Source organism: Patagioenas fasciata, chromosome 13 (assembly GCF_037038585.1).
Source record: "Patagioenas fasciata isolate bPatFas1 chromosome 13, bPatFas1.hap1, whole genome shotgun sequence".
Classification (NCBI taxonomy): domain Eukaryota; kingdom Metazoa; phylum Chordata; class Aves; order Columbiformes; family Columbidae; genus Patagioenas; species Patagioenas fasciata.
In genome coordinates, this window is record NC_092532.1 from 20,230,151 (window position 1) to 20,251,926 (window position 21,776).

At 43.0% G+C, this 21,776-nt stretch overlaps 2 protein-coding genes across 2 annotated transcripts in view; one reads left to right on the forward strand and one right to left on the reverse strand.

The window, feature by feature from the left end:
* CMTM4 (CKLF like MARVEL transmembrane domain containing 4) overlaps positions 1-6,459 on the forward strand; it is a 35,132-nt gene extending 28,673 nt beyond the window's left edge. The window contains exon 4 of the mRNA XM_065848243.2: positions 290-6,459. Within this exon, the coding sequence (XP_065704315.1) occupies positions 290-463 (174 nt within the window). The 3' untranslated portion in view covers positions 464-6,459. The remainder of the gene's footprint in view (positions 1-289) is intronic.
* A 3,478-nt stretch (positions 6,460-9,937) lies between these two features.
* CMTM3 (CKLF like MARVEL transmembrane domain containing 3) lies at positions 9,938-21,155 on the reverse strand. Its single transcript, XM_065848626.2, has 5 exons — positions 20,975-21,155; positions 15,258-15,413; positions 13,009-13,104; positions 12,049-12,166; positions 9,938-11,818 (listed from the first exon to the last, which is right to left on the reverse strand). The coding sequence occupies exons 1-5, from the start codon at positions 21,083-21,085 to the stop codon at positions 11,790-11,792; spliced, it is 510 nt and encodes a 169-aa protein (XP_065704698.1). The 5' UTR covers positions 21,086-21,155; the 3' UTR covers positions 9,938-11,789.
* Positions 21,156-21,776: the final 621 nt, after the last annotated feature.

Below are 21,776 nucleotides of genomic sequence, written 5' to 3' on the forward strand. Positions count from 1 at the left end.
GGATGAGGGGCTGTATTCTTCATTACAAGAGGTTCTTCCATTGAAGCTGCATTGCAGGATTTAATTGTCATGATTGTAGACAGAGAACTTTGTTTTCTGGGATCATTTATCTTAGTCACTTCTGCAGATTCTGTAGTGCATTGAAGAAGAAAAACATCATTTTTACACAACATGATGATTTCTCAGTGCAACTAAAGTAGAAGACTAAGTTTCTGAGGAATTTGTTGTGAAACTACTATTGTTCTTGTTTTCAAAAATTGTCTTTGACAATTCTTTCTACTTCTTGTAGATATTTGGTTTCTTGGCAATGGCGGTGTACGCTGTGAACACATATTTAGCAATTAAAAAGTGGCGAATGAACAGCAGACAACAAAGTAGTCGGCAGACCAGTGATTACATACGTGCTCGGACAGAATCCAGAGAAGTAGATCATCGCCCCGAGATCCAGCGTCTGGATGCGTGAAAGCGACATTCGCGTGGGACTGCAAAGGGAAAAGAAGTGCTTTACTCCCTCACAAAATAAAGGGGCTTTTCTTTTTTTTTGGGGAAGAAAAGGAAGATCAGATGGTGGCAAAGAATACCCGGCGCTGCGTTGTGCAGAGGTGCATTGAGTCAGAAGCTGTTGTCATGAAGGCAGTAAATGTTGATCATTCTAAAGCAAGATCAGTTTAAGACGTCCATGTGTATATATACATATATTATATATTTTATATAATATATAGTATATATATGTTTTGAAGTATGTTATTGTTTTGAATTAACTGCATGATATTTTCCTTCCATCTCTCAAGCGCAAGCTCTGAATATACCTGTTCTGCCAGTGTTTCTTTGTCTGTCATAAACACTAAGACCAGCACTGCATTGCTTGGTTAATATAAGATAGAAATCAACCAAAAGTAAATTTAATACATGCAAAAAGGAAGTGAGGGGCAAATAGCAATAACTTTAGCCACGTATCATGTCCAAGAGACTCTCTGTATCCGTCCTCATGCAGCCTTGGCAGCGCAGCTCAATTCTTACCTGTAATATCTCCTGCAGTTTCACTGTTGGTGCACTTACACAGCTGAAATGGACAATCATTTCACATTTTTGATTGATGGATATATAACATTGAGGTAATTACCCTGTGGGTTACTCTGAAATGGCCATATTCAGTTCATGCATGGTGTTGGCTAGGTCCGAACTTGTGGAAAATGAGCGTGCTTACTGAATGATCACCGTAATGCATCAAGTGCAAGCATGTGGTTCCTGAGAATGGTGGGATACGTTCTGGTTTTCATTCTGAAATGAGAAATCAGCTTGGGAGGTTGGATGGAGAAAAGGAAGTTGAAGGGGCACGATAGAGAAGGAAGGGGCCGTGATCCAATAGACTTGCTTTCCAGTCGTGGCTCTTTTCTTTCTCCTGGTGTGGGTGATGGTTTGGTTTGGTTTAAGGTTCAACCTTTCTGAGAAGCCTTGGGTAAACAAGAACTAGCAAAAAATTATGTGTTTATAGAGTGTTTCTACAGTTGCAATATTGTGATTCATTTAAGATTAATATTTTCTGTCTTGGAGGGTTGTTTGTTTTTTCTAAAATTAAATCTGTTGGTAGTAGATAATATTGATTTTTTTTTTTTTTAATTTTAATTGGGTGTTTCTGCATATTTTTCCCCTAACATTTATTTGATAAATTAGTTTAGATAATTGGAGGATAATACGACTGTATTGATTTGTTTCAAAACAGCTTTACCTAACTGAAGTTTTCTTATTATAATTGTACTTCCACCGAAGAGGATGTTTTCTCCACTCAAAACTTGAATTCTGCAGTAATCAGTTAGACCATGTCATAATGTTATTAGGAAGATGCCCCTTGATTTTTTGATTGGTGATTCATATATGTAACCTGTTATCTGGCATATGCACACCTGGGTGTTACGTGAAGAAAATGTGTGGGGCAGAAGATGTCTAGAACTGAATTCCTTCCAGGCCTAAGCTGATGAAATCTTTGAAATTAGCAGAACTGTATGCCTGAATCTATTTCACATTTGAATTGAACACCTTTTGCATTATATTCTTATGTAGTTGTTACTCTTAAATGGGTGAGTGCAGTTAACTGGAGTCTTAGGAACAAACAGCAATATGTTGCAATACGTCACTTAAATATGAAAAGCAGGTTATACCGAAGAGAAGATCAATAGAAGTGCCTGGGCTTTTTAATACCAGAGAGAAGTGGGGTAGTGACAGATGTGAACCGGACACTGCAATGTTCGAATCAAGCAGAGAACTATCTTCATCTGTGCAAAAACGGTGACAAAACTGATGTCTTTTCATTCTCAGTTTACTGATATCTGCAGTGTGTTTCACCTTAGTGGCTAAGACAGAGATTAAAATTCAGCAAGAGTTATTAATGAGGTTAAAGAAAGCTCGCATTTTCTTAAAGAATAATGGTTTACCAGTTACTCGACTAACATTTTGTGTTTCATTGAAAGTTAATGCCAAAGGGAACACCAGTTGAAATCGAACTGTATAAGCCAACCTGCATTGATGGGTTTAGAAGCTCTACTGATGGTTTTATTGAAGTGGTGCCTCACCAGGATCACTGTCCAGTTCATGAGAAGTACGTGACAGTTCCATGGTCAGCATGGGAATTTGTTATCGCCAGTGGAGTTGTCACAGCCCTCCTGTTTCGCCACACTCTGCCTGGTATTGGCGAAGCTTTCAAGGAGAGTTTGTACGTATCGTCAGTTATTTTAATAACCTTTTTAAAAGTAGCACAAGGATATCTAGACTGTAATGGTAAACTGGCACTAAAGCAGTTTGTATAAGGATTGTAAAAAACAACCCCAAACTCAACCAACCAAAAAAACCCTCAAAAGGATTGAACTCTTCTACTGATTCTGTTTCTTCCAGAGGTGTGGGAGGACTCGTGCATCTGTAAGTTTATGAATTTCAAATCCTTATATGTCTGCTTTCCTAGAGAAAGGGTAACCTCAGTAAGCTTTCTCTGGAGAGAGATCATGAAAAGCTTTTGTTATCTTTTAGCTGGAATGACAAATGCAGAATGGTTCAGTTGTACTTCTCATACTTCATCACGGGCTCTGCGGATCTAGCAGAAAGTCTACTCAGTCTCCCTGAAAAGAACAGAGCTCTCGTGTAGCGTTTCTGTAAATTGGGTACTTAGTTCTTGTTGTTTACAGCATAAAATAATGGGTGGTTTGGAGGGACAACGAAGCTCAGAAGACTCTGCAGTTAGAGATGTGTATGTGAATTTTAATGGCAACAAAAGTAATACTATAAGATGAAGCTGAAATAGGTACATAAAACAGTGGAATGTTTGAAAATAGTTTGTAGAAACGACGCTATACTTCTCACTTTATTTTAACAGAGGAGCTGGTTAAAATGCGTTGATGCAAATATTCAGGAAATCTCAGAATGCCACTTCGGAGTTTGTCCTGGTGTGGTGGTTTCCTGGTTGGCCACTCGGCCACCTGGATAGGTGTGTTCAACAGAGCCAGAGCAGTGCTGTCCAACCTCAAAGGGGTCCTTTGTTGTTTTGGTCTTATTTTTACTTTGTCTTTTAAAAATCTCTTTATAATTTAACCATTTGTATTCTAAAAATCTTCTTTAAAAAAATCTGCTTACACTGTGATTTTTTAATAGCCTTTAATTTAGAGTATACAATACGATGTCATTTTCTTTTGGGATATACAGCTTTCAAAAGTGTTCTTATGCCCCCAAATGTTGACTATTTATAATGGAAATCTGATGAGATGAAGTTGCCTATTCAGAATCCCAGTGAAACTCTTGTAAGCGTGCTGGATGGATGAGTTAGTGAAACTGCCTTTTAATCTCTGTGGGTTAATAATTTTTTTTAATAACTAGCCACAGGTATTCCTTTTTAAATTATACTTGGCAAACAGAAGATATTTAATTTTATATACAATATACATAGTTACCTTGATTGACATATTTATAACAGAGCTTTGTGTTTACTAGGAAGGTTTTATCTGTATACCGTGGACTTAATCGGTACAATTTTAAAAAGCCAGTTAGCGTATATGGAAGGATATGGAAACGATCTTCATGAATTCAGAATGAGGACATAAGAGCATTTTAAAAAGCAATAGCCAGATCAATTAATGGAGTATCTGAGGTTTTTCTTATTTTTTGATTGGGGCTGGTCCCTGCGGCTGTTTTAATAACATCTGGATGTGAGTAACAGAATGAAACATGACCATCTGCCTGTTCCGACTGTCACAGACTATTGTTTAGAATATGGGGAATTTCAGGGTATTGTATTTGTTTTGCTTTGGACAAATGTCTCAATAGACATATTTAATTAAAACCTTCATGTGTTTGAAAGAAAATACCCTCTCAACTAGGCTGATTTATCACTTCTGGTAACCTTTTAATCCCAGAAGCGTTATTGTCTAAATATTTTTAGTAATGTTAGATGATGTCTACAGGTTACAGTGGTTCTGGCTAGCACCCTTTATTACAACAATTGCTACCTTCATTTTTCTACTGTTTATACTTTAGTCTCGAATGTTTACCGGTTTCTACTCATTGGATATTGTGGAGGGAGAGTGTATCTTAGCACTACAGTTCATCCAGCTTTAATTCATACATCGCAGCTCTGGAGTAAGAAAATATTTTGATTTATATGTTGTGGCCAATTTATTGCATTTTCAAATGATTTCTATACTTAAAACATAACACTTATGACATAATATAACAAATAACTTGGCTAATCATTATATCTGTCTAGACTTACTCTCTTCTGTGTTAGTGTCATTTTGAAACTATTTGTATATGTTGAAGTTTGTAAGGGTTCAGGAACCCACAATAAAATAGTAAAGTATGTATTTATTTCTCAATATAATGCTCGATTTTGATTTGTATGTCTTTTCACAGAATTGTAAGCAAATACTGAAAAACTGCTTCACCTAGGGTGCCTTCCATGTGTGGTATAAACACTTGTCATTCACAAAAATAGAGATGTAAATTTATTAAACCAGTAAACACTATTTTTGTAATATGAGTCACTAACGCATCTCTGGTTTCGTTGTGCTTTGTTCGCAGTAATACCAGTTTTACGGCTGCTGTAGTCATTGCTTTCCCGTTGTGCACTAAACAGTAAATCTGATTTCATGGTGAATCCAAAGATTGTCTCACTTCTGCTCTGCCTGACAGATGGAGATAAAGCCCATTGATGTCAGCTGGAGGGTACTCCAGATTCCTTTCCTGGAGACTTGTGTTAAGAGATGCTCAGCGTGGGATGTCTGCATCCTCTAGAAAATAACAGTGGGTGTAATCTAAGCATTCTGGTTCTAGCTCGTCATTTATAATGTCTGAGGAAGGAGCATCCAGGTCTGACTGAAAGACTTTATCCCTCGGGGATGTAGGTCCAATACTGGCAGATTGTAATTGCGAGCAGCTCTGAAGCATTAGTCGAAATAGCGGGTTAGAATTCCATCTCAGGCTGAGCAAAGGGGATGCAATTCTCCTTTTATCCTATGAGCACAAGTCTGCTGTGTAATACCCTTGGTATTTTGCTTTTGAAGTAAGAAAAAAATGTAACATTTTGCCAAGGAAAATCTTACAAGTGTACTCTATGTGCAAATGCAGAACCTGACTCTGTTGTCCTTACTCAGGCAAAATCCCTATTGACTTAGGGGACTGCAGATCAGGTACTCATTTATCACCAAGTCCTGATGGACGATTTGGAGAACATCACAAGCTAGCAAACGTGCATGTAGAGACAATTCCCAGCCCTGAAGCAATTTCAGGTTATTTGGTAAGTGTTGCTGAAGTTCCCCAACCGCACACAAGGCCGGCTGATAGAACAGGTGTGTTCTGTAGCTGTACCTGCCAGCTGTGAGCACTGGCCCCTCCATATCCACAGCTGGAGCTCACATGTGTACGTGTAGCATCTCCCAGCTCTATATGTGAAATTTGTGCTCTCAATGCTTGACCAATTTCAAAAGCAAAGTAACTCTACAAGAAAATGTAACCTCCAACTTGTTTTTACACCAGAAATGATTTTTCAATATGTTGTGCGCTTCGTTTCTGTTGGGTTTTATGCTAAACAAAAAACGCAAACTGAAGAATTGTCATGTCTTGCAATACAGAAAGCAGTCTTGTTTTTAAAATCCATACTGTTATAGCATAATTTAAATTATGTATTTATCAGTTTTAAATGTCATTGTGCTTCTCCCATCTTTTGTATATGGGCACGATATTTTTTGTAATTGTTTTTTATTTAGTTGTCTTTCTGTCTCTTTTTCTTACTGATATTTGAAGATTTGAGCTCTACAGATTTTCATGGTACTCTTCTGATCGTGTCTTCATAGTGTAAAAGTCTGTATTTTTGTATGTAGGGAAAATGGTAGTTTTCTAACACTTATCTTGATCAATATAGTATGGAATCATTTGTGAAGGACTTCCTGTTTAATAAATGGGCATATTAAAGTACTAAAACATTGTCTTCATCTGTAAAGGCAACATAGAAACTTGGTATCCCAAGCGTCACGGTTGATGAGTTGATAACTCAGTGAGTGCGGCTGCCAAATGCATTTCCTATACAAGAGAATAGAGCCTAGGGGTTAACACTCAAAACAACCCAGTCGGGAGTTGGTGTGTGACTGTGTCTCTGATAAGACAGACTTCAGAGATGCGGGAGTTAATGGAAACCCATGTATAAGCAGTCCTTGATGAGAGGTTATATGTAGCAGAAAGGATGTGGAACTGCTTTAATGCTGAAGTGATTGTGGTGGGATTGCTCATGGGGAGATTTCTCTGTCTGGGATGCTGCGATGGGTCAAAACGCTCTATGTTGTGGTTTGCGGCATCGTGTTCTGGACTGAAAAGGAATTTTGGGGCTGAAATGCCAGAGTGAGTGGGAAGTGCTCTGCCACCTCATGGGCTATAGGCTGCAAGTCCTACCTTGATGCAGTTGGGATTTTTGGTATCCAGGTGCGAGGTGAGGACACGGAGTTAATACAGGTAAGAACCGTGGAATTGCACAGATGGTTGGATGAGTGTTGTGGACAGATTTGGGAATATGGATGACATTCTTAAAACGCTGCTTAGGGGTGATGTGTGTGGAGAGGTGGACAAAGGGTACGACTGAGCTTGTACAGATGGATTCACTAAGGAGAGGCGTGTGTTGTACATCTCTGCTAAAACATGGGCCAGTTCATTTTACCTGTGTGTGGTTGTCAGCAAAGGCAGATTCTTGTCTGTTGTGGTGTTGCATCCATTGGACCTGTTTGGAGATCAGTCTTTAATGTAATTGATGCTGTTGAAGAAAACGAAGTTAAAGTGCTGGACTTATGGCATGTTGGCGCTGATGTTCTCATCCATGGCGTTCCTTGGCCAAGAGAAGCTTTGTCAGCTCTTGAATTTAAAAAAAGTTTATTCTGTGTAAAACTTAAATGCTGAATCTTCCTTCAGTCTCCTGGGAAGACTGTAATTGATTTATTATTTAATGGATCTGGCTAGCATAATGGATGGGCAGCATCCAAAATATATCAGATAAAAACACAAGTATTAACTGGTGAAAATTAACACTGGAGTCGCTCTGTGGTTGGGTGTTGGGGGTTGTTTTTCTTGTTAGTTTGTTGGTTTTTTTCTTAAGTAGATTGAGAAATTGATATAAAAACCAAACCCTTTAATTTTCTAAGTGGCGTTATTTGCCTTCTGACCCAGAAGTTCTACAAAACATTAAAAGTACTGTGAATTCTTCCAGTAAAGAAAGAATCTGTGTTGCATTAAGGATTTTTTGATGCAGTCCTGTTTGTTTAGAAGCAAAACGAGATGGTGTCTCGATCCTGACTTCTAAATCAATATTACATGCAGAAAGGTGTCTCAAGCATCTTGTAACACGAGCCACATTCTCCGTGCTTATCTAAATTTCTCCAGCTTCCTTGATGTGTTCTCTCTTCCTCCATGCTTAAAAGAGATGAAAGGATGGCTTTGTGGAGCTTCTTCATGCATATGTAAAAATACAAGCTGATACTTGTTTTTAATTTGCTCTTTGGAGGCAGTTTGTATCCTGGTCTTTGGAATGAAGTTGCTTAATTTTTAATCTCCTATGAGGTTGATTACAAGCTGCATGCAATGAGGTTTAGCAAAAATATGTATGTTTTCTCATTTATTTATGTGTTTTAGAAGTACAGGTGTCGGAAACATGCACTGTTAGTGTTTGGTTACAAGTACATGCCCACTTAATGATACAGGCTACTGGTCTCCTAGCAGGGGATGATGCAGCTATAAAACTCAGGCTTAGAAACTTGCACAATGAATGAAATGAATGAATGAAAAACATCTGCTTGCTATGCAGAGCATTAAATTGTCTTCTGCTTCCAACATAGCAGGCTGGTGGAAGCATTCTTCTCAAATACCACGTAGGCTGAGATATACCACTTTTCACTTAGTAGCCTGGAAATTACTTTGTCGGTTGGAAATGTAAGACTTGCAGAACTTTGACCAGTATCAGGTGAAAAGCAAAACTAAGTGGAGTAATGGGCAAAGTGTTAAAAGGACAGTTGTGCCTCTTGTATCAGTGAGAATCTAGAAAGGCTGCTTGGAAAGGTCTTTGAATTCTTTAACATCACCTGTCCAAAATCACCGCACAAGACTCAACAAAACCTCCACAGATCAGTATAAAACCTTCTTCATAGCAGGTGGGAGGAGGAGGAGAGACCCTCGGGCTGTGTGAGGGTTGTATGGAGTCATTCAGCCCTGATGCCAGCTGATTGTTTTTCCTTCCTGTTGGTGGCTTTGATTCAGAGCCGTGTATCATAAGACTTCTTGCGTTGTTTCTACAGAGATTTGTTCCGTGCTTGGTACTGGAAACTCTCATCACTACTCGGGTTTGTCCACTGCTGAGTGCTGTTCAACAGGCCTGGGAATCAAAATGGCAATAGTTGTGTTCTAGTTGCAATGAAGGCACATATTGGCCTGTACACGTTTTGGAAATGGTTTCTCTTTGCAACAAGAATGTATTGTGATTGGAAAGAGATGCTAGATTATGACCCTGCTGGTACACTGAAATAAGAACTGCAGTGCAGCTTCCATGCTGCAGGTGGAATATTCATTAAGCTTGTGTCATGGGTCCTGAATTGCAGAGGAACTGGTGCTCCCACTACTTGGGTCTTGGCAGTTGAGGAAAAACAAGCAAACAAACAAAAATGCCAAAAAAATGCAAACAAAACATGCCAACCCCCCCCAAGCAGACTTTTCCTTCTCCCTCTGAGCTTAGTGCAACATTGCTGGCAGCACCCCCGCCTCCCCAGTCAGAATTGGCTTTAATGCAATTATTTTTAATTGGATTCTCTTTCCTGAAATGATACTCATAAAATACAGAAGTGTGTTTTATTTCAATCATGGGAACACATCTTTTCAAATAAAAAGCTGGAATCTTACCAAAGTGCTTGACCCTTGGAGCAAACTGCTTAGAAATAAATGAAATCATCAAGTACTTGAATGCTAATTCACGAAATCCTCTGGACAGGCGGTTCACTGCATGCCTGCTAAAGTAGTCCTGAAGCTGCTAATGAGCAATACTGTTTGCCTCTTCTGTTGATTTTAAGAGTATTCCAACATGGAAAAAAGCTACTAGAAAACCTTAGCAGATTTTAGGTTATAACAAGTCTGTGAAGGGTAAACCCAAGGGGGTTGTTGTTTACGGTGTTATTAGTTGCCAAGTAAGAGCGCTGTATCTCCCGTGTCTGCCAAATACGCTAAAACTAATTCTTGGTTAAATTCTTTCATGCTTAAGGATGAAGTTTCTCCCTGCAGGATGTGTAGGTGTGAGGGCTGGGTCTCCAGTGCTGCCTCTGTGCTGTCGTCGCCCCCAAAGCACCTGATGGGTTTTCTTGAAACACCGTTCATCTCGCTGGTCAGAGGCAAGGCAGTAAAACCAGGTCTTAAATTAAGTAAAGGCACCAAACACTTCTATTAAAAGAGGTTTAATCCAGCATGGTTTCTGAATATTAACCATGTACTAGTTTCCAGCTGTGACATGCAGTACGTTTTTTTAATTATAAAAAAGAGAAATACAAAACAATTGAATATAAAAACGAGCCCAGGTCCCCGAAGTCACAGTACGTGCCAGTAAAATATGACTATAGAAAAGAAAGAAATGTGGAGTTTCATACAGGAGAAGGTCCAAAGAGCCCTTTCTCTTAAAAAGCAAAGATTATTCGTCACATTTGGAAGCAACCGTTTGTTTTGCTTTTGCTTCAGTGGTGTGGAAACAGGAGCTGCGGGAGCTGCCTGTCGGACACCGCCGGGCCTGGGCAGCACCTTCAGCTCCTGCAGTGCCGGGTACCGCGTCTCGCCAGCGCGGGCACGACTGCGGACCCGGCTGCTCATTGTGCTCCAGAGGAAATCTGCCTTTATTGCTTTATCTCTGTTTTTCAGGGATAAAGTACCATCTGCTCTCATATCAATTATTCTTAAGGCCACCTGTTCTGGTATTATATTAGGGTTTTTTTTAAATGTATACAGGTTTCATTGGAATAGACTGATCTAAGGAGCAAGACATACTTTTTCCAAGCACTGTGTATTTATAGGTGGACACAAGTATTACAGGGTAGGTTGTGCTGCTCATTAAGACACCTTGTGAAATTCAGGAGGCCTTTCTCCCAGAATAGAAAACTATGAGATAAATCACGTCCTTCCTGTGGAAAAACATAGAAACAAACCAAAACCCACACACACCAAGAAAAGGGGTTTGGGCAAATGAATTTCATTGCAGACATTTCTTACTTTGGAGGTTGTTTTTTTGTTGTTTGGGTTTTATTTCTCCTTTTCACAGTGGGAACAATGCGTTGCCCTCCTGGGGCCTGTGTATCCCCAGTTTTACAGAACAGTTGTCTGTTTTGCAAACCCAGTGGACTAAGTCCAGTGCTACACTGGGAGGACCAGTGTTCACAACACAGCGCGTGGGATCAGACGGTGACGTCTCGCACACAAAAATTTGCAGGCAGATGGTGGCGGATGGTATTTGACAAGCCCTCCTTACCTGGACGTGCCAACGCCTACAAGGGCTTTCACCCAAATGGTAAGAAGGAGCTGGTAAGAATGACGCCTCATCTGTTCTACCTCCTATCAGTGGTGAAGCTGCAGAAGATGTGGTGTGACCCCATCTGAGCAGCTTATAGAAGTGATACTGAATGTCTGGTGAGCCGGTGGCACAACTCTGCTTTGAGGTTTGTTCTTGCTGCAGATTTACCGTTGTCGCTTTTCTTGTCGCAGACAGGCAGTAGATAGAAATGTATTGAAACCAACATGTTAACTATAATCTATACCTTCAGTGCTTGAGATAGTGGAATGTTGAGATTTCAGATAGAGACATACTGTTAGTTAAGAAAGAAAAATACAAATAAAGTAGAGGCATTCTGAGCCTTTCTTCTTTGGCACAGCAAGAAGTATAAAAGCTGTAAGCGTTAAAGATTTGGAATTAAGAAAATCATATTAAAAGCACCACCTATACATTTAAAATACTGTGTTCCCATTTACTCAGTACATTGTAGTGCTGAGTAAGGAGGGGCAATGGAGAACTGAGATGTGCTGTTTGGATACAGATGTCTGGCGGGTTGAAAATCTGTAGTTCTGAAGGAGCATCTAATGGCATTGGGAATAGTCTCCTTTTCCACATCTGTGCTTTGGCGATTCCTTAAACAGGGAGGTGGAAAGAGGATACCGAGGCTGAAGTAAGGGAGATATTTCAATTGGCAGTGCACTCAGCTGAGGAAAGTGCTTGATCATCTTCCCTTCGCGCTTGGTTGGTGTTTGGTTCTTCAGTCCGAGTCGGAATCTGAGTCTTCATCTGAAATGTAAACCAAAAAACAACAGTGAAAATGAAAACTGGAAATGTCCACGTATTTTAAGACTAAGCAGCTTCATAATTCATCATAGTTGTGGCACACAAAATCAAGGTAGCAAAGAACAGAAACTGTTCTTACCGAGTCAGTGCTCTTGCTCCCCTGAGAAGGGTGAAATGGAGAAGAAAATCTCATGTTACCTGCTCACGTAACCAAAATAGCGAATTTTACCCACCTTCCGACTTGCGCCCTTCAGGGGAATCAGAACTGCCTTGCTTCAGAAAAGTAACCAGGTCATTGAAGGTTACGTAGAAATCAATGGCAAACACTATTGTGGCTATAAATCCAAACACCTAAAACGGCAAAACAATCATCTCTTACTGGTTTGCAAGGAGGCAGGTCTACTGCGGAGTGCATTCTGGAGTTACCTGCTCGGTGTCAAAGCAGCAGCAGTGGGGCAAGAACAGGCTGGTTTTCAGCCTGAGGACCTGGGTTAATGCTCCATGTCTAAATGGAGTGACAAAGATTAAAACTAGGTCTGTGTCTTGAGATTATGTATGACTTGGGATGGCTTGGTAAGGGTTGCTGGCTAATGCTACTAAGTATTGTTCTTCCCTGTCTTTTAAGATTATGCAGATTTTATTTATGTTACATACATTATTGATGCTTAGAGTCAAGTTACACAGGGACAGGTTGTGTCTCATTTCTGAACACAAAATGCTGATGGCAAAGGCTCTCTCCCAGGTAGTCCACATACTGCAGGGTAAAAGGATACTTGCTCTTGTTTCAACCCATCCAGGTAGAATTAAACAGTAGAGGCAGGAGGCTGAAATTACTTCATATAGATGGCCTTTAGTAGTAAGAGGTTTGATTTCTTTCTTATTATTATTATTCCCTCCATTCAAGATCTTGATGTTCTTTGTAGGAACAGAGAAGTTTATCTTCCCTCTACAGCCAGTGAAATTAAAAAGCAGAATAGGTGTCTTACAGCTAACACTGAGCAGCGCTGTCAGGATGAAAAAAGCCCATTCTAAATAACCGACCACTTATTGCTTGCTTTAGGCACATCTAATTCTCAGTGAGTTAATTGAAGAAACTTCTGCTGCTTGCAATGGCATCAGAATTGAATTGCTTTTAAAGTGTGTCCACACGCAGTTCACCAAAATACCCAAGTGGAAAGCTCACGTCTACTTACTCCTGCCGCTTTAGATGCTCCGTCACCGTATTTTGAGACAGCAGCAATTGAAATGGCAAAGTAAATAATGGCAGCAGTGACGCACCGCAAGAAATCCTGTAAAATAAGCAACGTTGCATCCTCAGATTAGTCACGGAATTCCAACATACAAATTCCTCTGAAAATGGTTTCAGAAATAACCACTAAAAACTTGTTGTTGCACTGGTGGCTCTGCCTGATGCTGGAGTGTGCCTACAGCCTGGTGTTTTGTAGCGGATGAATTGCTCATCTGGGAAATATTTTGAAATGTGAGATGACCAGAATGTTGGCATTACCTTCCGTTCCTACAGATGTTCGTATAAATCCTACTTCTAACATGCGTGTGTCGGGCAGACCTGCAGGCTGAGCAGGGCTGTCTGTTGTGACGCGGGGCCTGGAGCGCAGCAAGGGCTGACGGCAAACCACTGGAAATGCTGCTGAAGTCCCATCTTTAAGCAGAGCTGCAGCACCACGGGCTCCCGTGCCGGCTCCTCTGGGAACAGGCCTGTGCTGGGCAGCAAAGATGCTGAAGGGAGTGGAGCATCTCCCGTGTGAGGAAAAGCTGAGGGAGCTGGGGCTCTGGAGCTGGAGAAGAGGAGACTGAGGGGTGACCTCATTAATGTTTACAGATATCTAAAGGGTGAGTGTCAGGAGGATGGAGCCAGGCTCTTCTCAGTGACAACCAATGATAGGACAAGGGGTAATGGGTTCAAACTGGAACACAAGACGTTCCACTTAAATTTGAGAAGAAACTTCTTCATGGTGAGGGTGGCAGAGCCTGGCCCAGGCTGCCCAGGGAGGTTGTGGAGTCTCCTTCTCTGCAGACATTCAAACCCGCCTGGACCCCTTCCTGTGGAACCTCAGCTGGGTGTTCCTGCTCCATGGGGGGATTGCACTGGATGAGCTTTCCAGGTCCCTCCCAATCCCTAACATTCTGTGGTTCTGCTTTCTGTACAGAAGGAGGCCTGTCTGTACCAAATCCTCATTTAGGAACTAGATACTTAGTTTAGTTTTTAAAACTATGATTTTTACTCAGCATGTACACTCGTAACTCCAGCAGCTGAACATCCCCATTGCTGTCACTGGACCACGTGGCTGGGCCTGTGGCTCTGCAGGGCAGTGGCCGTGCCCGGTAGCACCAGCAGGGATGTGCTGGAGCAACAGCGACTCTGAACTGGCTGTTCAATAAAGAGCTGTGATTCCCAGGGCATATGTAAATCATGTGAGCTGAATAATGGTATTTTGACCTCTGTTCACTATTAGATCTTCTGCCTTTTCAGAACAGATGGATGAATAAGATACTGTCTCAAAACAGTAATTCTGTAAGAAACTTGATTCCTCTGAAATCAGGATGAGGTCAATTATCTGCATTCTGTGGCTGGAGTATATTATGGCAATGGACATAATAAACATACAAGTGCCTTTTCTGTCTTAGTTCTGGAGTCAGATGCATGTAGAAAATGGGAAGACGATGGAACTGAAATTACCATCTGAAAGCCATACACACTTTGATAGTCAAAGTCACTGTTTTTGTTTTATCCAATGGCCTTGCTAATGTTTGTGGTTTTTTTTTATACATTGAGAGCTGTAACTCAAATCTCACTACTACAAACTATTGCAAATTTGTGCCAAAAGACTGAATTAGCGTTTTTTTAAGTGCTGCTGGACAAATGCTCGGTTTACAATGCATGTTTGAAGCAACAGAGCCATCCAGTGGCCGGTGTGCACTGGACCTGCAGCTGGAACAGCTGGTGGGTTCCCCCTGTGAATGCACCCGCGGAGCCTCCCCCTCCACGACAGTCTGTGTGTGTGTGACTCTGCATCCCAACAGCACTAACCTGGGAACTTTAGAACATTTTATAAAGTATATGCATTACTATACAGCATGCCTCGGTTTCCCCGTTTGTAAGGATGGCAATATTAAGGAGACTCCAGCAGTGGTCAGACTGACTTAGGCTGATGTTGCTTGCTTCTGATAAGCCATTTGCTTGGAATCAGGCATAAATTCAGTGCTTTAATAAAATCATGCTTGGTGTCAGCACCAAGAAATGTATAGTCTGTAGTATAGCATAGTTTAAAGAATGCTTTGAGACCTTTGAATGAGAGGCAATATGGGCAGGTTTCTAATAGGGAGGTGAAGCTGCTAACAGCCTGAACTCCCACATAGTCCCTTTTACCCACGTTATACTGTACAATTACATCTGTGTTTTTACATTGCACATTTCACTTACCGCCAAAGGCCAGTAGAGTCCTTTAAACTTCTCATTAAGTTTGGAGGCATAGGCAAAAAACAGAAACAGTGCCAGCAGAAACTCTAGGAGTGGTGCCATCATGAAAGAGGCAGCTAGAGACGCTATATAGCAGATAAAGATGATAAATGACAGCACCTAGAGTGAAGGGAAAACGCTGGTTATTCGCATGGCAGAGCAGAGCCTCGGGCAGCTGCTCAGCTTTGAAGCGTTATTCTCCCTGCGTATTTCTGTCAGCGCTGCTGGTGATGGCCTATCTTGTTTCCTACTTGTTTTTTCTCCTTGGGCCAAATGAATTTTCTTGTTTAGCATGGAATGTATCTAAAGTAGTGGTGTTTATTTCAATGTGTGTGAAATCAGCTTTCCAGAGAGCTCGGTGGATTTGCACCTCCCCGAGTCAGTAATTGCTCTGGGTTGTAAGCAGCTCTGGCAACAAAACTCTGAAAATAGAGCGGGGCATTGCCAGGCAAACGGAGCTTTAAGCTTTGAACCGTGATAGTTCTGCTTTGACATCCAAATCATTGCTCAGACAGCCCTCAGTAACACAGCATTCATCATCTTAGAGTTGAAAGAAAAACGTCTGCTGGATAGAAAAGAGCTGAGAATTAATGATTCTGTGTTTTCTGGAAGTCTCTGGTTCTAGTTTTCCAGCTATTTTAGACAGCAGTAAGATAGATAACTCCCACAGATTTGTTTGATCTCCATGACATTTCCTACCTTTACAAAATAATATAAAATGGCATTTATTTTCCCATTCAATTAAAACACCTTTAGAATATAGTTCATGGCTCAAAATAGAAAATTTCACAATGGGAAAAGGGCTAAAGAAAATGCATTTTCACTTAAGCCAGGCAGTACTCAAGTGCTGGGCTACTTCTGGACTTTTAGCTACTGTATTTGTATGTGAAAGTGGAAGGTGAGGGAACCATGAAGAAACTCAATACATTTTCCAATGGTGTACTGGGAGCTGGTCACCTCCAAGAACAAGCTCCAGCTTTACTGCCTCACATGAACTGCTCGCTGTTTTCCTCAAATTAGCTTAAAATTTAACAAGTAGCTGGCACCCTGAATGAAAGGTTTTCTTTAAGTGTGAGGATTGTGTGCCAGGTGACACCTGAGCTGCTCTCTCAGCCGTTCCCAGAGATGCTCTTGGGCAGCGTGGCCGTAGGTGCTGTCTGAGCACCAGATTACAAAGGTGGTTTCACCTTGTAATTGGGACACCGAGGTTCTTTGAGACAAACATACGGCAAACTGAAAGTTGTTCTGAAAATGACAAACTCAAAAGCAACTTTCAGAATATAGCCTGACCCCTCTAAAGGCTGTCAAATGATCCACTGCACATCATACTTGTTCTGCGCCTTTCTTCCCGAAGCTGTGGATTTAAACATGATTTCAGAGAAAGGTCAAGCAACGCGATCTTGCTCTTTATTCTAACAGCTGTGTCTATGCTAAAAAAAAAGGGCAGAGAGGAAGTTGTGAGGCTCAATGCAGTTGCAGGTTCATTTCTAGCACAATTCAGAAAGCAATGCTGCTTCTCTGAGGAAAAAAAATGTAGTGTTTTCTCAGTTTTATTCATTTGTATTGACACAAGGGAGTTTATTTTTCCCTTGGGATGACACCCTTGGCACGGAGAGCAGCCCAGAGTCTTGAGTTGTTCCTGCACGGCTGTTGAGAGGTTGGTGTGATTGTTGCCAGCTTCACTGTGGAGGAATAAATAGGTGGATGTGGAAAGCTCCAGTGCAGCAAAGAACAGAGCAGGATCCTCTCACAGTCTGGCAGTGGCAAGATTATAAAAACTCCTGGCAAAAAAAGAGGCCAAATTCTTCATTTAGCACCTTTTTTTGTGGGAATGGGAATGCACTTAAAAGAGAGAGAACTGTTACATATTACTTGTCCTTTTTTAAAGGAACTTCTCTGGTATTGCATTTCAAAAAGTAACTTTCTCCCATGTAATTATTACTTAATATTGCGTTGCTGGTCGTCTTAAATTGGCTAGGTGCTATGAAGTTATGCATCACCGTATAACCAGCTTGCAATTTAAGGTGCACGGGGCTCATCCTGTACTCAGGCTTTGCACAGAGCAGCTCAAGTTTGTTATGAAGCTCAGTTCAGAGAAGAGTGAAAAGACAGAATAAAGACAGGAAAAGAGGAGAAAAACACAATCATGTCTACATCCTTTGTGTCGCTACAAACCTGACACAGCCTTATACAGGACAGCCTTACATATTCGTACTATATTTTTGTTAAAAAAAAAGTAGTGCCAGTGCATACTGGCTTTGGGGGATGCTAATAAAGTATTCACCATGAAAAGCTGGACTGAAATGACCGGGGTGAGCAGCAGAATGTGTCACTGTGGGTCTTGTCTGGACAAGCTCTGGTGGCAGGTATGAGAGGGGCTGTTAAATGGTTCCAACACAGGACGGGAGGAACTGAAAGATGCATCTCTTAAGGGGGAGAAAGCACGGATGAGATGTTGACCTTCAAGATAGCAATTTGAGTATTTAGGAAAAATAAGGAGCTGAAGAGGAGTAGTATGGGGAGAAAATAAAGAGAGAAAAAACATTAACCTGGTAGATACAGAATGGTGATTAGAAAGTGGAGGAGCAAGGCAGTGAGGATAAACAGGCCCAGGAGAGACAGCAAAGTTTATACATGTACTTGATGTTGCTCCTTCTTTGTGGCTGTGTAGCTATCCCAGGTGGAATAAAAAATTAATAAGGCAGGAAGATCAAAAGGAAAAGGAGTGGGGAGGAACTTCCTTCTCTGAATAAAATTTGAGATTATAATTAAGCGTCTCGCAGTAATCAGCTTCATCACCAGCCTGACTTGCTCTAGAGGAAGCACCAGATTGCCCAGACCTGGAAGCCCACAGAGCGGTTCACATGCTGACCTGAACAATACACCCAAACGCTGTGAAGGTCCATACTACACGTGAAAATGTGTGTAAAGGTGTTTTTAAAAAGTGGCTACGGCCGTTTCCATCAGTGTGCACAGAGCAATCCCCAGCGCCACCTGCCCGGGACCCCAGCGCTGCCGCTCGCCACTGCCCGCGCAGGGCAGGGACAGGCTGGGCGAAGCGGGCAGCTGTGTGAACGAACGGACAAAGTCGGAGCTGGACCGCTATAATTTGTGACAGCTGAACCGACCATTTGCCAGCCGCTTCTGGGCAAAACAAGACTTTTTCATGAGGTTTCTTCCACCAAGTACACAACCACAGTCACTGGGCTGAGGGAATTTCCTGAAGCCAGCTCCTGTTCCCTCTCTGCCACAGACTGAAAAAGAGAAGCACAGTCATCTGCCCCAGTCAAGATATGGTTGCAAGTTGCTGCTTTGCTTTGGTGGCAACATGTTTTTCAGTATATGGTGGTTTGCCTTTTGAATATTGAAAACCTGACTTGGCATTTGCTGTAGCTGAACAGAACCTCTGATGGACCTGCAGAGGTGCCAGGATTTGCTTGACCTCAAGACGGAGAAATAAAGTGCATTTCTCGTGACTTGCCAAGCCACTGAATAATAATGTAACAGAGGTATTCAGTAACAATTATGAGAACCCCATTTAGTTTCTAAACAAAAGACACTATTCAAAATCTGTATTCCATGAATATTATTTGCATACATTTATGCAGGACCCAGCCCCACCCCCCATTAGTACTGCGTCAAAGAGGAAAAATCAAACATTCAAGACAAGAAGTACAAAGCTAATGATGAAACACAGATTTAAACTGTGATAGATTTAGCTTGGACTCATCTTCAATTATTTGGCACTGCATTTCTCTAATTGTGTACAGACTGGATTTGTTCTGGGGTCTGCGTGTCTTCAAGGATTTCTTCTGGCAAAGCCGAGACAACTGGAGAGAAACTACGGCTGCATCCCCTCTGCCAGGGACCGGCAGCCCCGGCACGTGGGTGCCTGCAAGGAGCAGAAGCTTCGCTGCAGCTCTGCCAGATGGGGTTTTAGGGCTGCTTCAGCCAGCCAAACCCTCGGGAAGCCCTGAGTGGCCTTACAAAGGATAAATCCCTGTTTGTCAAGACACAGCAGCTTTTATTCCTCTGAGGAGGTACAGTCAGCACTTCTCTATGACAACAGAAGGGTGAGTCTGATCCCATGACCAAAACAGTATTCCTCAAATATGTCATCATTCCAAGATGTTAAAAAGCCAGGCCCTCCGCAGGTCCTGATGTAAGCTGTAGGCTTGTATAGGAAATTCCAATATATGTTACAGTATGTAACAAGAACGTGCGCCAAAGGAGCAAAGTGAATTGGGTTTGGTATCTTTTAAATGTGTGTTTTTGTAAACTACAGATGCTGTATGAGTGATGGGTTGGCGAGCCAACAGAACCTCCGGCCTCCTGCTACCCAGCCCGAGGCCCGTGATCCCCACCACAGAAGTCATCCTCATCTCCTGAATGGATGGTTTTTCCTCTCACAGGCAGGCTCCTATCTCCGGGCTGCTCCCATTGCTCTCTGCCGCAGGGCAGTGCCCACGGCCTCAGACCCGCGGGCTGGTACAAAGTCGCTGCCTCCTTCTGCCCATTCCTTCCCTTCCTCTTGCTTGGATTTCCTCGTTTCCCTCTGAGCTAGCACAGTGGGCAGCCAGAGACACCTTACACATCAACACTGCTCCATGAACTTGACTGCTAGTTTGGGCTGTCCCAATATTTGATTACCTGCTGTCGAAACTCCAGCTAAAATTACAGAGAACTAACTTAGTGTTTAAATTTCTCATTACTAGTGTGAATGATGTTGAAGGAATAATTTCTATCAACTATCTTCCTCTTGAATTTTAACTTTTGATTGTTGAAATCCCCACTGCCCATGGGGTACGTTTTCTCTCTCCTACCAGGTGGGTACTCTTTCAGCTGTCAGGCTTTAACCTTTCTAAGTAAAATACCAGAAAGTGTTGCACCAAAAATCAAAGGCTTGTAATCACCACCAGCTTGTAATCACCACCAGCCCAGATCTCAGAACCGCAGTGTATTTCTGGGGGAGCAATGTTTTCATCGCCAGACTAAGTTAATTTCTAATGATTATTATTTGGTACTTTCACAGTACGCTCACTGGCTCTGTAGCAGGAACAAGTGTGTCCCTCTGAGAGGAGTTTCGGAGTGTTCAGGACAAAAGTTGAGAGATCATGATGCCCCATATAATGCCAAACATTATAAATGAATGAGTAAGATCTGTCTTGACATCCTGAGGAGAAGCTCTCTTGTAAACTATGCATGGCACTAGGAGATAATGCAAATCTGGTCAGGAGTGGTCACTCTGCAAATAGGTTAAAATGAAATAAAACCCAGTTTGAACTGAAAAGGGGTTCCTGCTAAACGGGAACACACTTTAGACACTGGAAGCTTAACGTGACCAACTTTTTTGTTTCCTACCGTGCTCTGCCTGAGCACAACCAACTAAACTTTCAGTCCCGAAGTTTCCCCCGTATTAGTGGGGCTGTTCCCGTTTTTCCCGTCGGTTGCGCTCTCGGCCACCATCACGCTGCAGTCAGACAGACGAACCACACCGAGAAGGGTCCCTCAGCCTAGAAACGGGGTGAGCCCGCTCCCCTTCGCACCGCCCGTCTCTGGAGGGAACGGGCGCGTTACCGCGGGACACGCACGGAGCCGCCGGGGCTGCGGTCCGCCCCCCCCCCGCATCCGTCCGAACCCCCACCCCGGGGTCCGCGCTTCCCGGCCGTCCCTGCCCTTACCGACTCGGCGAGGAGGAGCTGCCCCTTGCGGGAGCACAGGAACTCCCGGGGGGGCAGGAGCGAGCGCAGCCCGGGCGGCGGGGCGGCCCCCGCGGGCTCGGGCTCCTCCATGGCTGCGGGCGGGAGCGCTGGCGGATCGGGCGCTGTGCGGTGCTTGCTTTTTTTTTTTTTTTGAAGGAGGGAAGCGGAAATCGTGACACTGCGGAAACGTGAAAAAAAGTTTCAGCATCCCCAAATCTGGGGGGTGGCGGCCGAGCGCTCGGGGCGGCTCCGCAGGGGCGCGTCCGCTGCCCCAGCCCCGTGCTGCCGGGGGTACCGCTGGGTCCCGCAGGGCAGCGCGGCCCCGGGCAGCCCCCGGGGCTCCAGGCCGGCTCCGGTCCCGCTGCGGGGCCCGGCGGAGCCGGGGGGCAGCCGGCGGTGGCCGCTCCCGGTCGAGGGCCCCTTCCCTTGTTCACTTTGGTCCCTTGCGCCGGATCAGCCTCGAAGCGCCGTTCCCCGCCGGGCTGCTCGCTGTGCCGCCCGGGCACCTGGAGCAACCGAACCGCAGCGCTGGCTCCGAGCGGGGCAGCGGCCGTGGCAGCAGCACTCACACACTTTATCTGGCTTCTAACAATAACTTGATTTTATCTACTATGTGAATCGCACCGCAGTACAGTCGTGATTGCATTACAGTAGGGAGGCACCGCGGTTATTTTCAGCACTATTCTGAACATAAAAATGAGAATTCAGGGATCAAAATGCCTCAGCAATAATGTGTTGGCATGGCACGACATGGTCATCAGCCAAGAGGCTGATCTGTGGA